The 16,037-nt window shown below is 44.5% G+C and overlaps 1 protein-coding gene across 8 annotated transcripts in view; it reads right to left on the bottom strand.

Moving 5' to 3' along the window:
• The window catches only part of RGS6 (regulator of G protein signaling 6), a 231,979-nt gene that overhangs the window by 14,179 nt on the left and 201,763 nt on the right, over positions 1 to 16,037 (bottom strand). For all 8 annotated transcript variants that reach the window (XR_008209171.1, XR_008209172.1, XM_052693953.1 and 5 more), the window contains one exon: positions 6,062 to 6,151. Coding sequence is in view for 6 of the 8 variants with exons in the window: in XM_052693953.1 (XP_052549913.1) it covers positions 6,062 to 6,151 (90 nt within the window). In the remaining 2 variants the exon portion in view is untranslated. The remainder of the gene's footprint in view (positions 1 to 6,061; positions 6,152 to 16,037) is intronic.

Here is a 16,037-nt window from a genome sequence, read left to right on the forward strand (position 1 = left end):
ATGTACTCCTTTACTTATCCAGAGGACACAAGCAGATTTCCAGTACGGTTGGCTACGTCAAGACATGAGACAGCCTTCACATGTCAATGCAAGGCCATGTAAAGACACAAGCCAATTTGGGGCACTGGCATTTTTCTATCTGAGTCCAGAACTATTGATATGCAAGAAGACATTCAACTTCACTGCAAGAAGACAAGTGTATGTATCATGGCTCTGTTAATGTATCCATGAGAACTCTGCTCACTGTCACATTTCAATTCATTTGACAACAAGGAGATCTAACTGTCATTAAAAAGGAACTAAATAATTTATTGTCATGTATGTTGGCATATCTAGTAGAAAAAAATTGTTATGGAGCTGAGAAAAAACTCAATAATACGAAGCAAAGCTCACTACAGCCAGAAAACTGTGAGCATTGGTGATTTCCAGGAGAGAAAATAATTTCAGTATGGTGAGTCGGTGAAATGGAGATAATGAGATGGAAGTAAAATGGCAGTGAAGGGGATAAGAAGCCATTTTTAAGAGAAAGCCACAGCAATGAAGGTGCATAATACTGCATTGGAAATAAGCATTGCACTGGAGCTCCTCATCAGATGATGTATTAAAACGTTGGAGAGTGGCAGCTCATTACACCTTGCCTCTGAGACCTAAAGCAAGGGATGGGTGGGAAGGGAACAAGAAGAACAACAGCAAAATAGGGTGAGGGGGTCCCCTGGGAAGAACTTCCACAGAGACCTCTGACAGAGAGTTAGAAGAAATGCCAGCAGGAAACACATTTTCAGCAATGCTCTTACTGTGATCAAGCTCAGCTTTTCTCGTAGATGCATCACATTTGGGCTGCTCCATGTTGTGGCCATGGTGCTGTGAGGATAGGGACATCAGTTCTCATCCTATGTGACAGATATCACCTCAGCCAGTGTTGAGAACAGAGCCAAGGCACACATCGTGTGACAAGACAGGCTCTGTGGCTGACGGGGAAGCAGGGACATACCCTGGCTGCCACCAGGACAAATCCACAATTTCACCCAGGGAAATAAACACCTTGACAAAAGACAGTGCTCTGCTAGGCTCTATGGAGCAAGGTACTTGAAGTCTGCAGCATCACATTGCTACAGGCTGGAAAACTGGCCATTTAAGCTGAAGCATTGGAATGCACTGGCGACAAAGGAGATCAAACTGCCGAACCTGGTCTGCACAGTCTTCCTGTACCTACTGCCAAAATGCAGTGTCTTTGTTCTTGCTTCAAGCACAGTGATGCAGCTTCCGGCCTTGCACAAATGCAGGTTGGTGGTCTCCAAGGATGCTGAGCACCTCACTGTGTGCCAAGAGCTCATCTAGCACAGGTCACTGCATGTGAGGCCATTTTCCTACCGCAGCTGAGGACATTGTGGGGAAACAGGCACAGGTCACCCCAAAGCACAGATGTGCCCCACAGAAATGCCTTGCAAGCACAGGCTGCAGCAACGCCGCGCCTTGGCATGGGGACAGGAGGCTGGGACCAGCTGAGTGGAACAATCATTCCCATAGCATCCAGCTCTGAGTCAAAGTGTGACATTCTCTAATAAAATAAAAAGCAGCTGAGGCTGGCTGGCTACAGAGCGATGAGCTGGCACGAGTAGATTTCCTGGCAGTGAGCAAGGGTGCTGGTGCGTGGCTCCCCAGCTTCCCCTGCCTGCATCCCACCAGCAAAGGAAAGGAATAATAAACAAAAAATAATGAAAAAAAAAAATAAATCAAGAAAAGAGACAGGCATTTCTGTATCCCATGAACACATCTTGGGTCCAGCCCAGAAAGTGCTGGATGAGACTATGGACTACAGAGGTACAGCACAATGGCAGCACTTGCACAAACACACACTGCTACTGCAAAGTGCCACATGCACAAGCCAGGTCAGGCAGTCCTTGTAGGTGCAGAAAGGAAGGGAGCTATCCTTATCATAAACACAGCAGCTAACAACAAAGGACATGAGTATTTGGATAAAGTGTGAAACCATCACCCCTGCTGTAGATGAACACGTCAGGCCAGGTGGGTGCTGAAAAACAGATCTTGTCAATTAGCCATTCACTAATTATTGACAATTACCTCTGAGTTTTTCTTTTTCCACAATTATTTATCTAACCATCCTGATTTTAAGTTCCTTTGTGTGGATTCTGCTGGCATAGAATTGCGTAAGTAGAAAATCTTACGAAAACCAGCTGACACTAATTATTAAAAGTAATTAGGAGAAAATTGCTCAGCATCTTTATAGCATTCAAGCCAGTCCTGCCACTGAATCACACTGGTCATATGCACCCTGATGGGACCAAGCAAGGATGGCATCTGCAGTGGGAAGCAATACAGAGAATTGGGACAGAGGCTCCAGATAAAAGCAATGCTTCAAAAAGCGTACGCTAAAAAGGCAGCCTGCCCTTCCTGGCATGAAGCTCCCAGCCACCACCTTGCTGACATTTTTGCCAGGGACTTGAAAAGGAATCAGAAAATGCATTCAAAAGCTCAGTCCTCTGAACTGCAGGTCTGCAAAATTCCTTCCTTCCCTCCCAGGATTCATTTTGTTGGCTACTGAAGGAGAAAACCATGTGTTGCAGAGGGATGCTGCTGCACGAAAATGAAGGGTAATCACTTCCCTGACATCAGCTCAGGAAAAGGCTAGAAGCATGTCTCCAGCTTCTCAGGCAGCCATTTGTAACTGTCCAATGGGAAAAAGCAAGAGCCACGAACAACGCTACCATATGACTGAAAAAGTACTTCGCATCTTTTTGTTCTGAACACAGTGAGCTCACCTTTTGGTGCCAGCTGATGAGGGCAGTCCTGCACAAAACCCTGCAACACCAGTCTGCGCCTGCCGTGGTGCAGAGCTCATTCCTGCAGCTCTGCAGCCCCTGTGGGACACTCCCATGCCTGTGGGAAGCTACCATGTGCCCGACAGGAACATGGGAGCTGTAGCAGTTCGGCCACCGGTCAAGCTGGCAGTCAGCTGGAAATGCCCACCAGAATCACTGCTTCACCTTCTTTTTGGGCACAGTAATGGAAAGCACCTTGAGGTCTTTCCTGCTCCTTTCACAGAATCAACCAAGTTAGAAAAGACCTTCAAGATCGTGAGGCCTCGCAATCAGCCCCATGCCCTCTGCCTTGCTCACTATGAAGCCAGCATGGAGATGGTGAATGGGGGCCGGGCCAGGCCCTCAGCCCTTTCTCCTCCCCAGTGTGCTACTTCCAATCAAACCCATGCCAGAGGCTGACCTCCTGCTCCCTGCTGAGCTCCATGAATCTGCAGGATGGAGGCCAATAGTATTGTGGTTTTAATAATGACATTGTGAAGAACAGAGGGGAAAAAAAATCCAAAACAAAAAAACAAACAATGTATGCCTGGTCTGTATGCAGCCTATGTCCTCCACTACCACGCATCAGTTGTGCGTGGTAGTGCGTATCTCAGTCCTGGCCTGGAACTTCTCTCATATCTCTCCCTTTCATTACTGCACTCTCAGAGCAGGGAGTGGAAGCTCGCATGTGTGTGGTTATTGTACAATGTGGAACTTATAGTGTTTTCCAAACTCCAAATCCCAGCATCCCAACAATGTCACGCATCTTTTGAGGCACTAAGGAAGCCTTGAGATGTCTTCACTGAGCAGGTAGCTCTTATTCTTACATTTGACAGAGAATAGAATATGAAGCAGAGTAAAGCTGAACTTTCTTTTCCTCCCAAGACCACGCAAGAATGTAAATGGGGGGAACTAAAGGATACACATGGATTTTGTGGTTCCCAGTCCTGTACTTTAGCCACACAGCAGTCTTTTTCCTTGTCCTGCCATCTCAGATTACCACGACCCAGTGCTGCAGGGCTGAAAATGCCGTAAGACATAAACACACCCGTGAAATATTCATGCGTGAATATAAGCCATAGGCATTCATGTACTCCGTGCATACAACTCTCTCTGCCCAAGTCCAGTTGGAACAGTGCTGTTCTTCCAAAAAAATTTATTTTCTGCAATGTAAGTAATATTGGTATTGTATAGAGGCAGCATTAGGACACTATCTGGTGGATAAGACATATTCATGCTCCTGACAGACATACCTCATCAAGCCTTTAACAACTGCAGTGAATTTCTGCTCACATCAGTAAAGCCAGGACTTTGTGTGCAGGCTCTAAACCAAATCCTCCACCTATACAGGCTTCGACAGCTATGTTTCCTTCCTTCTGATTTCCAGATATTTACAGGAATTTTAAATGGATGCCTCTCAAACCTGCACCAAAAGCACTGACGCTCTTACCGTGCAGCTCAATGCACAGAAACTTCATGTTCTTTCTGTCAGCATTTGTGTACCTGTGCTGCCTTGGAAATGCTCACTCGCTCAACACAATGCAACATGATTGCTAAGAGCTAGGCAGATTCTGGAGTAACATCAATTCCCATCTTGCACAGTGTGAAGCAGGTGAGCAATGCATCTACACAGAACTACATACCACTGCCTTTTTTGCACCTATGTTTACTTGTGCACCCACAGCTCTTTCTAACAGAAACTTGATTCTTACTTTCACGGCTGTGTTAACATGACACCAAGGCCTGCTCCTCCGGCAGTTTGCGGGGGGGATGAGGATGTCATGCTGACACATCCAGGCCTTGATCTGACAGCAAACAAGGACTGCAGAAAAAAGCCTCTGGTTTGAATGGGCTCAGCTGGGAGGAGAAAACCCTTCTGCTTTGAAGCAGATGAACCCTCATGTGTTCAGCGGAGGGAGGATGGGGACGACATGCCAAAAGCTGATAGAGAAGAGGATGGCAAAGGTTTTTATGCTTTATACTATCAGAGGACTTTGCATTGCACTTCCTTCTTTCCCCACCACCTCTGAACTCTAAGAAGATCTAACCTTTTCAAATATAAGCAACGCTGCACAGTGCTGTCTCAAATCAGACATTCTGAAACAAAGGGCTGACTGCTGCCCTCCATTACCGGCCCCATGCCACCTGCCTGCAGTCCCAGGCATAGCGGACAGAGGGGTTTGTCTCCTTCTGTCACACTGCGCATGCTTTTAGGATACACAGTGACAATCAGGACAGAAATACCACTGGGATTTCATGGTATTGTGCCAGTGCAACATAATTTGGCAGCACACAGAGAATGCAGCAGAAAAACAACAGGGAAGATGGTAATGAGAAAACCCACGCTCAGGCTGTAGGAGCCAGTTTATGAGTGGTCCTGGAAGTCAAACAGAAGAGAGACATACAAATGTTAATATGCATGCACACGAACACACATGGACACACAGACTTACAGGAGTCAGGAGGTGCAGGAAGCATCTGAATACAGCTATTGGTGCAGAGACCTGTAGATTACCTCCCAGCCCCTTGAAAAGGATGGGCATTTGGGCAGGAACTGCCACACACCAGGTAACCACTCCTTCATTACCTTGAACTGCGGGTTCCTGGCAGACATGCCGTGCTGGCAAAGCACATGTGGGTGCCAGCAATGCTAAAGAGCTCAAAATCAGCTGACCTGTAAAAAATGTGGCTGAAACCCTTAATTGTTGCATGGGTTGCAATTATTTCCTGTCTCCAAGGAAAAAAGAACTATCTTTTTTATGGCCAGAGCAAGGGAAAACGAGAATGGAAATCACTACAGGGCAGTCTAGAGGTAAGGCATCCAAAGGAAAGATCACCTGGTGAGACTGAGGAGGTGAAAAGCAGAATGGGTGAAATTTGCAAGACCAATCAGTAGATTGATGAGTTCTGCTTCTCATACAGACACCATCTACAGAAAAGGCATTGCAGTTTTAATTGCCTGCACTGCATTTGGGAGGCTGTTGTGCAAGACAAGCAAATTTCTGGGTGTTGTTTTTTGTTTTTGTTTTTTTTTGTCTTGGGCCATCCTACTTTCCCAAAAACGTGTTGAGGTTGTGCATACGGATGCCATACTCTGTGCCCCTGGTGAAGAAAACAAAAATTCTTATTAAATAAAATGTTTTTAAAAAGGAAACAATATTTTCATTTTCACACTAGCAGCAAGCAGCAGGCGAGAATCAAGAGGTGCAAATAGATGCAAGCATGTCCTTTCCAACAGATACCTTCTTCTTTGCCAGCAATAAGTCCTGGTAAGCATTTGAACGGAGGAAGCGCGCATAGCTGTCACTCTTCATCAGCTTGTAAATGTGCTCCTGCGGGACAGGAGGAAATGAGAGACAGAGAATTGTTATCAAACCTCATTTAGACATCACAGAGATTTAAAACACAGCGAATTAGAAGGACGAGAGACTGATCAAAGTCCTAATTAAGTCTGCTATTATCGATTATGTGTGTTGTGCTGGCATACAGGAGGTCCATCCTGGGGCAGGACCCTGCTGTGCTTGGGGCTGCATAAACACAAAGCAAAAAGATGGCCCTCACCCCAAAGGCTGGCACATATTATTCAGTAATCAGTGTTATTCTATAATGACTACAGCTCTCAGAAATCCCCAGATCATGAGCAAGTGGCTAGCCAGGCTGAAACTACTGAGATGTCTCAGGAAAGAAGAAATAAATGCCAGAATTTGTCCCATGGATTAGGTTTCATTGTACTACTCATAGATACTCGCACTATCACTCCACCCCCTCATTACAGTTCATGAAGGAGAAACTATACTTGAACACATTTCATTTCCACTTAAACATATGCCTAGAACAAACAAACGTATTCACATCCTGAAAAAGCCTTTATGTCTGACTGACTACTCATTAAATTTATTGGGCAAATGCACGCATTTGCATTGTATGTATCAAGTTATGTCAGATGAGTCCCACCCACAGGACTCTTTGACTCCTATTGAGTCAAACTGCTGGTATTAGTTTGCTTGGAGTACATCCCCTACCTATGTGCATCTTCAGATTTACAAAAGAGTGTTCCACTGCAGCAGAACCTACTCTTTTCCATTGCCTTGCTCAGTTTTACTTACTGAAGAAAATTCCTTAATTCTGTCAGCTCTTCTCCTAATTGTCTAATTTTCCTTTGATTTGTAAATGGATATTATCCCAAACATCAAGAAAATCACATCAAAATAATTTGACCCAATAAGAACTGAGATTACATTAAAGGAAATCAAAAGAAAAACAGGCACCCTAGACATTTATCTTAGAATTTGCCTATGGAAGCGTTCTTACAGAGTTAATGAACAGTTTTATCTACACTGATTTATACAACGCAAAATATTTTCTCCTGCCCTACAGCCATTGCAGTTGAAATTTCAGAACAAGCAACCCAGACACAAGTCACAGAGTTTATTTCACAGTGTTAACGAGCCAAGCAAAATTCCCTTATCTCCACCATCACAGCCAATCAGAGATGACCTGTCTGTATAGAGAACTGCCTCATTCAGCTTTCTTGTGCTATTCAGTGCATAGTTCTAAGAGGGGCATAACTACCACTGGTTTTTACTGAGATGCACAATAAAATGCACCCTTTGAGCTACAACCTGGCGTGGAACACTTTTTACCAGTTAATTTCATTTCCACAGTTGCTTTCAGACCTGTCAAACCCTTACTTGTGTGGCATTATCTATCTGAAGTACAGCACAAGATGTTGCAATAGAAATGGTCGTATACAGTCATCTAGCAAGCATGACCCCTTCTCACTGCAGGAAAAAAACAAGTGAGGGCACAACTCCATGCTGATCACCTACGGCACTGCCAAGGATTTCCCATCCAGCTGTGGGAAACTCCTTTTTACTCAGGGCAGAACAATCCATGCATGATCTGAGCTGAGGACAGGGAAAATAATGCACGTCATGGCTATGGTCACTGGCAAGTTTGTATTTCTCTGGAATGAATTATGATTTTCAGCATGAAATCACTCTCAAACACCTCAATAGAAACAATTCAATAGGAACAGAAATAGAAATTAACTTGAGTTAATTTAAATCAACCACATGGCAACCAGTTCAGCCATACTGTTATCTCTTAAATTCTCAGAAGGAGACTCTATCTCCTACTAATACATTCTTCATAATTAAGTGGAGAAAAATAACCCTAACTGTATATCTAGAAGACTTTTCCTTCTTCCCCATAATTGTGGGGCAGCTGATGAGTACCTGGGGCAGGCACTCTGCAGCCCATCAGCAGCAACAGGTCAGAGGGGTCTCTCAGAACCTCTCTCTTGCTCTGATCATCCCCCAGTGCACCCGTAAGGCAGGATGCTGGAGGGAACAGTGCAGAGCTGGGAAGGAAGGGGCCGCAAGGCTGAAGGCACAGCAGTGGGCAACAGAACATCTTGGTTGACATTTTGATAGACAGCTAATTAAATTGTTGACTACCTTTGGATTCCAAATGGTTTCTTAAATGGTCAGATAACAGGATCTGCTCTGAAAGGCAAAGATAACATTTTTGGAAGTCAGTGTTCAATTTTCATTGCCACACAAGCAGATCACATTAGCTGCTTGCACATAAAAGAAGAACAAAGCAGAGCAGAAACTGCTGGCTATACATCCCTCCAGCATGCCGGCAACAACTATCAGTCTTGCTCATGTCAAGATGACTTCAGGTATTTGACCTTAAAACAGTATAAACTCAATATCTGACTGCTGAAAGGGGAAAAAATTACTTTGACCCTGAAATGAAATAGACCACAAGCCGATGTCTTAGCTAAGGCCACTCTCTGAAGAAGTGGACTACAGCACACTCATCCCCACTGCCACCCTGGGAAGGTAGCTGGTGTGCAGGATTTTCTCTGCTTTTCACATCCTGGAATCACTGAGCAGCAAACCCGCTACCTTTCAGCTGTTCACCAGCGACACAATCAAAGAGGGAATTCTTAGGCTTTGAATGCTAATGAAGAAAGAAGGCTGGGCATAGGGAAAGGGAGGGACATGCTTCAGATGCAAACTTTACAGCTTAATTGCAAGAATTCAAAGGGCTTGCTTTGAAGAAGTACTGGAGGCACAAATGATGCACTGATCATTTATTTTATAGCGCTTCACTTTTGAAGCACCTAGAGAAAATCTGAGCCAGCTGCTCAGGTCAGCAAAGACTGCCTTCCAATTTGCAACAGTCCAGGACAGCTTACATTGCTGCAGCTAACTCCCTGCTGAGACTGCACCACAAAGCTTCCTGTAGAACTGTGGCTGCAGTCCACATTCAGCTCAGTTACACAACAAACCTAGCTGCAGGACAGGAAATTCTGGTGCCTGGGACATTTGCTCTGATCCTTAGCCTAGTCCATTCTTTGTCACCAAGCTGTTTGCTGCTATACCTTCTGCAATCTGCAACTTTCTAGGGAGAATTTATAGCTAGCATTTAGCAGCTCCTAATTTCTTAAATAAATTGAAAGCTACTTGAGGTTGAGCAACTGAGCATAATCTTTTAAGGCAGCCTGAGCAACGGGCATATTAGCAGAGGTGCGTGCACAGATTTAGCTGCCCTGTGCAACATGTGCAAATTGGCTTGTTCCCTTGCATCACAGATTTTTAGCTCACCTGGGATCACTGCAACCCGCTGGTCTCTCACTTTCTAATTTACTGAGCAGCTGCTTTCATTCCTTAACACGTGGTAGAGAGGGAGCATAACTTCACCAAAGACTGCAGCCAGCATCTTCAGTGGTGCACCTGACACTTACACATGCTCCAGGACATACCTGAGGCTGCTGGCAATAAATTCAAGCCCTCTTCTCCTTTTACTAAGACAACTTTGCATTTTATAAACTTGCTTTTTGCAATGGAATGAGCTCATTATTACTGACTCCTTGATTACACAAAGCAAATTCACTATTTGTCTGATTTTTAACAATTCCCTCACAGGACTCCTGCAAACAGAGTGGGCTTACTGCTGACCATCCTCAGTTGTGCTCCTGCAGTCCTGAGCCAAGACGCCATCCCTCTTGCTACTACCATTGCATGACAAACAATAAATTTCAAAGGGTAAAAGGCTCTCACTTTTGTGAATTAGTGAACAAAGGAACCAGACACGTAAACCACAGAAAATTCCTCTTCTATGGTGTTACATGTAACCTCAGCTTCAGCAGAAGTGCAGGGAAATAAATGCTGATAAGCTCCAGCATCTTTTGGCTTGTTTCCATTTACAAGCCCTATCTCTGGAAGGAGATGAAAGACAAGCTCTGTAAATTTTCTTGACAAAAGGGGAATGGGAAAAAAATAGAAGAAAGTGCAATCCAGACGGGAATGTGGGAGGTGGCTGAGATAGCAGAAACACCTCAAAGCTGCCCTTGCTTCAAACCAACATGCTGCAACGTGACCGGGGCCCTCTTCCCCCACAGGCAAAGCACAGCGACCCCGAGGAGAGTGCGTAGCAGCCGAGCAGGACCTTGGGAAGTATGTGGGAAAAAACCAAATGACAGAAAAATAACAAAGCAAACTTGCTTGCACAGAGCACCTGGTAGGCCTCTGGAAGCCTGTTATCTGTTGAGAACATTTATTTTCAGCAGAATATCTTGGTTCTTTTCTCTGAAATACGCATGTGATAAAATAGCTGTGTAGGTAGTTAAACACAGCCATTGCTAGTCTCACCTCTTAGCCATTGTGATATTTTGTGACAGGTCTGAAGCAGGTTTTGCAGTTGTGAAGGCCAAGCACAATTTTCTCATGACCTCTGAATACCAGCTTGATTCCAGCAAGCCCTTAAACTTTAACTTGCTGAGGGAAAGTTTTCTCTGCTTGTGCCTGAGCACAGTTGTACACTTGGGTGGTGAGGAGGATGACGGGGAAATATCTGATTCTTTGCTCGCCTCAAGCCCAGGCTTCCCACTAAGCACACTTGTAGCCCATACTGGGTTTTTACATCATATAGACACTGGATAGCCAGACAGCTGTTGAGAGTCACCTGAGCCCCAGTGCTCCACTTTGCTATTCACAAACAGGTTGGGAGCCGCTTGCTGTAGCTATCCCACTTGCAGCCCTTCACCCTGCCACCAAGACCTGGCATTATAATGAGGCATTTACAGACACCTTTTTATGCTGCAAGCAGGCGAACGCAGCAGCTGCCCCTGAAGCCAGCTCAAGGGATATGTGCAGCATGTCAGACAAATCCATTTGAACACAAGCCCCAAAGCAATATAAAGCAGCAGAGAAAACAACTAAATAAACAACAGCAAACCATCACGAATGTTCTACCTTTGCACTGGGGGAGACTGTTCTGCAGATTCACGCATGAGAGAGCAAAGCCTTATTGAACGCCTCGTGGCCTTCACTGGAAGGGATGACAGAGGCCAGCTGAGGCCCTGTCAGGGGTCTGCATCCCAAAGGGATGTCCCCAACTGCACAAAGAGGGTAGAGGAAGGAGAAAACAGGATGATGCATTCTGAGCATGCAACGAGCAACTGCTGCACCTTGAATTGGGCACAGGAAGCCATAGCATCTGCTGGCAGACATAGTGAAGATGAGGCATGCAAAAGACCTTCACCAACTGGTAACATCAGTGTGGGAAGGAGGAGGGGAAACATGGGGTTTTCAACCCAATTCTCTTTCACGTCTCCAAATCCCTGCTCATTCAAGTCCCTGCACACAGCACTGTGTCATTCCCAATGACAGTGTGCTGCCTTTTTGATCAACCAGCCCACATTAACCAGTGCTGCCCAGCAGCACTGCCACCCAGCTGCTGCTAGAGTGCTACGCTTGCCTGATTGATAGTTTAGAAAATAAATGTTTCAGGTTGGTAAGTGACACTTAAGGGTCTTGGCCTGAGTATGAATTGCTCTGGAAAATTTGAGCAATATCTGTTTGGCCTCTCTGAAGTTATTTAAGTGACAAAATAATTTACACCCACAGTTTATCTGGTGTATTTTCTTCACACTCAACCAAGTTGTTTTTACTACTTCAGAAAAAAAAGATGAATAATTATACTATAACATAGACTAACCTCCTTGCTAATCTAAAAAGCATAAAACCTCTTTTCAGACCCCAAATGAAAGTACACCAGGCACAGCGGCGTAAAAGAGCATTAGCAGGAGAAATCACTGTAAGCAATGAGAGCTCATTTTGAGTAATACACAGAAATCCTTTGTTTAGCCCTGTAGATACAAAGTTAGAAGCCTAATGTAAATCTTTTGTGAGAAAGTGCATTGATAAAAGTAACACATTAATTTAACCCCAGCTCCTCTGTAAATGGATGAGAGAACTGGTTTGCCTCATACCTTCAGAGGTACAGAAGGGCTGCTGGGGCTGTGGCAGATGCACTGCAGAAGGCAGAGCCCTGCCAAGCACCGTGCAGTTTAGGGGTCAGCTTGGTACTGCAGGAGGATTTAGTCCTAAATATAGCAAGGGCTATCCAGGGAGACCAGAATGGGCTTCTGGGAGTCTAACACTGTGTGAGCAGCTTTAGGTTTTGAAACAATGATCATGGTTAAGAGGCTGATTCCCACAATGTGGGCCAAATCCTGGCTACTGGCAAAAAGCCCGAGTGAACAGGTTTTGCCTGGGAGGAAGGGGACAATCTCATGCAACATTTGGAAGACTGGTATCTCTTCTCCAAACAGTACAGTACCTAGGAGACATGGCAACAAATATGGCTTTTTGTGCTTCTTCTACATGCTGCAGTACAGCCATGAGACAATACTCAACTTTTTAACCAAGATCTTTGCAAGGCTGCCTGTAGCTTTTTCTTTCTTCATTTTCTAGGGAAAATCCTGCCAAAAAGCTGAGTTCCACTCTTGGAAGGAACATGCAGCATCCTTGCCACAGCAGAAATTAAACTGGGGCAATCTATGTCCCCTAGGGGACAGTGACAGCAGGACGCAGCCATATAGAAGCAAGCAGCATCCAGCTTCTGAGTAAAGGTGGTGATGCTGAGGTAAGTAGGACTGATCTTGCTTGGATGCTGACACAGGGAATACATCCTGGATACAAAAACTGCCTTCCAGATCTTGTAAGCATTTTGGCTGCACTTCTATGTCCCCTTGGGCAAGCCTTTAAGTGACCGAGCTCAAACTCTTCAAGTCCATGCTACAAATACTTACCAAAAACTTATATCTGTTTGCAGATTAATGCAATTCAGACAGCACAAGAACAACATTCATACCTGCTGTGGTCTGCATTGCTGATAAATCTCCCAACAGATTGTTATTATTTTTAATTAGAAAGATGAACTCTTCAAGAAATAGCAAGCCAAGAACAATTAGACTGCAGTGTTCCTGCAGTATGTGGGTTAGACAGGTGTGGAAATGACTTATCTTTAAGACTGCTTATCCACTGTCCACAAGAGGTGGACTTACGGAGTCCTGGCTGCTCAGGAGGAGAGGGATGCATTTGCAAGCTTTTTGGTCACTGCCTGGGAGAAACAGAATAGTGTCAAGTATGCCCTGACTTTCACACGAGCAGGAAAGGCTCCTGCTTTGCAAGAAATGGTTGTTTCTTGCAACCCAGATGCACAGCGCTGGCACAGGGGTCCCAGAGAACCAGCCTGAGTGTTAAATTTAATTTTTAAGCAAGCCAGAGGCTTTCCCATGCCATCCATTCAAAGGTATTTTTTAGGGTTAGGAGATGGTAAAGACAAATGTCTGGTAAAGACAAAAGTTGCTTGTTCAGACATTCTGTCATAGAACATGACTATTAAATCACAAATTAAAAGCCAAAGATTTAAAAAAAAAAAGAAAAAAAAAGTACTTTCAGATGTGTAGCATGTACATACATTTAGGATGAAGTCTCAGGAAAGTTGTAACACTTACTATCTTACTATCTGCTCTTACTTTGACCTCTGCTTCAAGTCTTTCATTTCCTGCTTTGTGCAGCATCAGACACACCAGCATAACCCTCCACGATCACTTTCCTATTTTTGTTGCAAGCATCTAATTGCTCTTCTGGGTGCATTTGTGGGACTCTTTGTTTTAGATTCAGTTTAGATGTAAGCTGTTCTGGGAAATCCACAGGGAAGGAACTTGCATTTTTGTTTGTACGTGTAACAAATACTCAGCAACAGTGAGATTTCTGGTGAAGGCTGCGTCTACTGGAAAGCATGACAAGGGAAGATCTTCTCCTTCTGCCCCACAGAATCAGAGCCAAAAGGGGAGAAGAAAATAAAGACCAAATTCTTGTGAAGTTTCTACTTTTCATAGACAACCTCAGGGTGCCAAAGGCCTGCAAGAGGACTGGGCATTGTGTGTGTATGTGCACGCACATGTTTTGTACATACCGCAAAGCAGTGCTTTCAAATCCTCATAGTGTGAGCTGAGCATTAGGGGCCTCTCGAGCCACCCTTCAAGGCAGGGTACCTGGGTCTGCTCCATGTCCTCTTCTGACTGCCCATACTGCCAACCAGAACTGCTTGGTTTTCTATCCCAAGTTACTATCCTTGACAGACATACAGATAACTGGGGTGAGTAGTTGAAACGTAAAGAAAATAACACTAAGCTTTCCTCAAGTTCTTACGTGAGAGGTGATCCAGATGTGTGAAACGAATGATTTTCATGTTTTCCTTCCGTGTTGTGATTTAGCTCAACATCTACAAAAGGAGTTCTGTATGCTTGGTGAATAGGCACCATGAATATGCTGCTTTATATGCTTGCTTTCACATCCTCTGCATGCTTGAAAAAACAAAGTCAGTAAAAGAAAGGTCACCCCTTATTTTCCCTTCTTGGTAGAAAATGACATTCCATTTCCAAGAGATCCTTTCTCTCACTCGGAGGTTTTTTTTTTTAATTCAGCACGGTCCCATCACCTTATGTCAACACTCACAGCTTCTTGGTGGCACCAGAATGAAAACTAAGGACTGACCACTGACAAATCCTGCAAGGGCTCAGCTGTCTGTTACCAGCACCGGCAGAGGAAAGCATGAACTGGGCCCAAGTCTGGGCCAGGTACATTTCTGGTTCGAACAGCACAGGGTTCAGCACTGTGGTCTAATCTGCTCAAGAATTAGCTAAGGATCTGTATAGTACAGTCAAAATCCCTAACAGAACCCAGATTAGAACTGAATTTCCCTGAATCATCTTCACAGAAAAAACAACAGCTAATAATTCAGGTAAAGGAACGTCATTCTAAAATTCTACTTCATTTATAGAAGAAGAAAAATTAACAAAGCAAGCAGAAAAGTAATAGCAAAGACAACTACATGGCTCACCTTATCCTAGCATGCCTGGCTCTGAAGCTTACCAACAAATGCCCCTACAAGCAAACATTAATATTGGGCAACACAATACATCCTTACAGTACTAGCTCACAATGCCAAGGTCTATGGGATTGATGGGACTGGGGCAGGGGGTAAAGACTTTCTGAGAGTAGAAAGACAACTCTAGAGAGGGGAGGTGATGCTTGACGTGAAGGAAAAACTGCTAAAAATATGCGTTGTGCAGAGTAGCCATAATTGTCATACTCACAACTTTTGAGTTCTCATGTTAGACAAATTAGTTTGGCTGTCAGCAGCTTCATCAGCCAAAAGAGGCCATTTGGAAGGACCAATGACTACTCTCCAAAGCTGGCTGTGCCTGCCTCATATTGCAGGGCCCCAAAGGGGTTGTTCTGTGATGCTGATAACTCCAGTGGGAGCACCGATCCCACTAAGTAGTTCGCTGTTTAAATGAACTGACCTTTCCTTATGGTGCCCCATGTATTAAAAGCTGCTTCATTCCCAAGTGAAAATGGTTCGATAATTGTAATGTTTTACCCAGTGGACAGTTGTTTAAGAGCAGAAAATAATCAGCTCTGTTGGTAGGCTCTCCTCTGGAGGAGTCCAGCACCAAATCAACAGAAGGTGCTGCACGAGTGAGTTCTATCATCAGTAATAAACACACCTAAAGTCAGGTTAGATTATGAGCTCTTTGAGGATACTTAGAGCTAAGATTTTCAGTATCTTTTTTTTTGAATGCAGAGACCATTTGTCTTCATACATTGAATGGCCTTGGGATGCAGAGGTTTCAAATGAGAGGCATGTTTGTCAGGAGCCCTTTTTCTCCCTGTTTTCTTCTAGTTGTCTGACCAGATTTATCTCTACTGCCTTCTGTGTTGGCCTTGATGGTTGTACAGCATCTGGGAGAGCTCTCTGGGGCTGGAAGCCAAGGTTACACAAAGCACCACATCCCTGTAGACTGTTAAACACCTGATAAAAGATGATGCTTTGTTATCAACTCACGGC

The sequence above is a fragment of the Tympanuchus pallidicinctus genome, unplaced genomic scaffold (assembly GCF_026119805.1).
Source record: "Tympanuchus pallidicinctus isolate F22 unplaced genomic scaffold, pur_lepc_1.0 scaffold3, whole genome shotgun sequence".
NCBI lineage: Eukaryota > Metazoa > Chordata > Aves > Galliformes > Phasianidae > Tympanuchus > Tympanuchus pallidicinctus.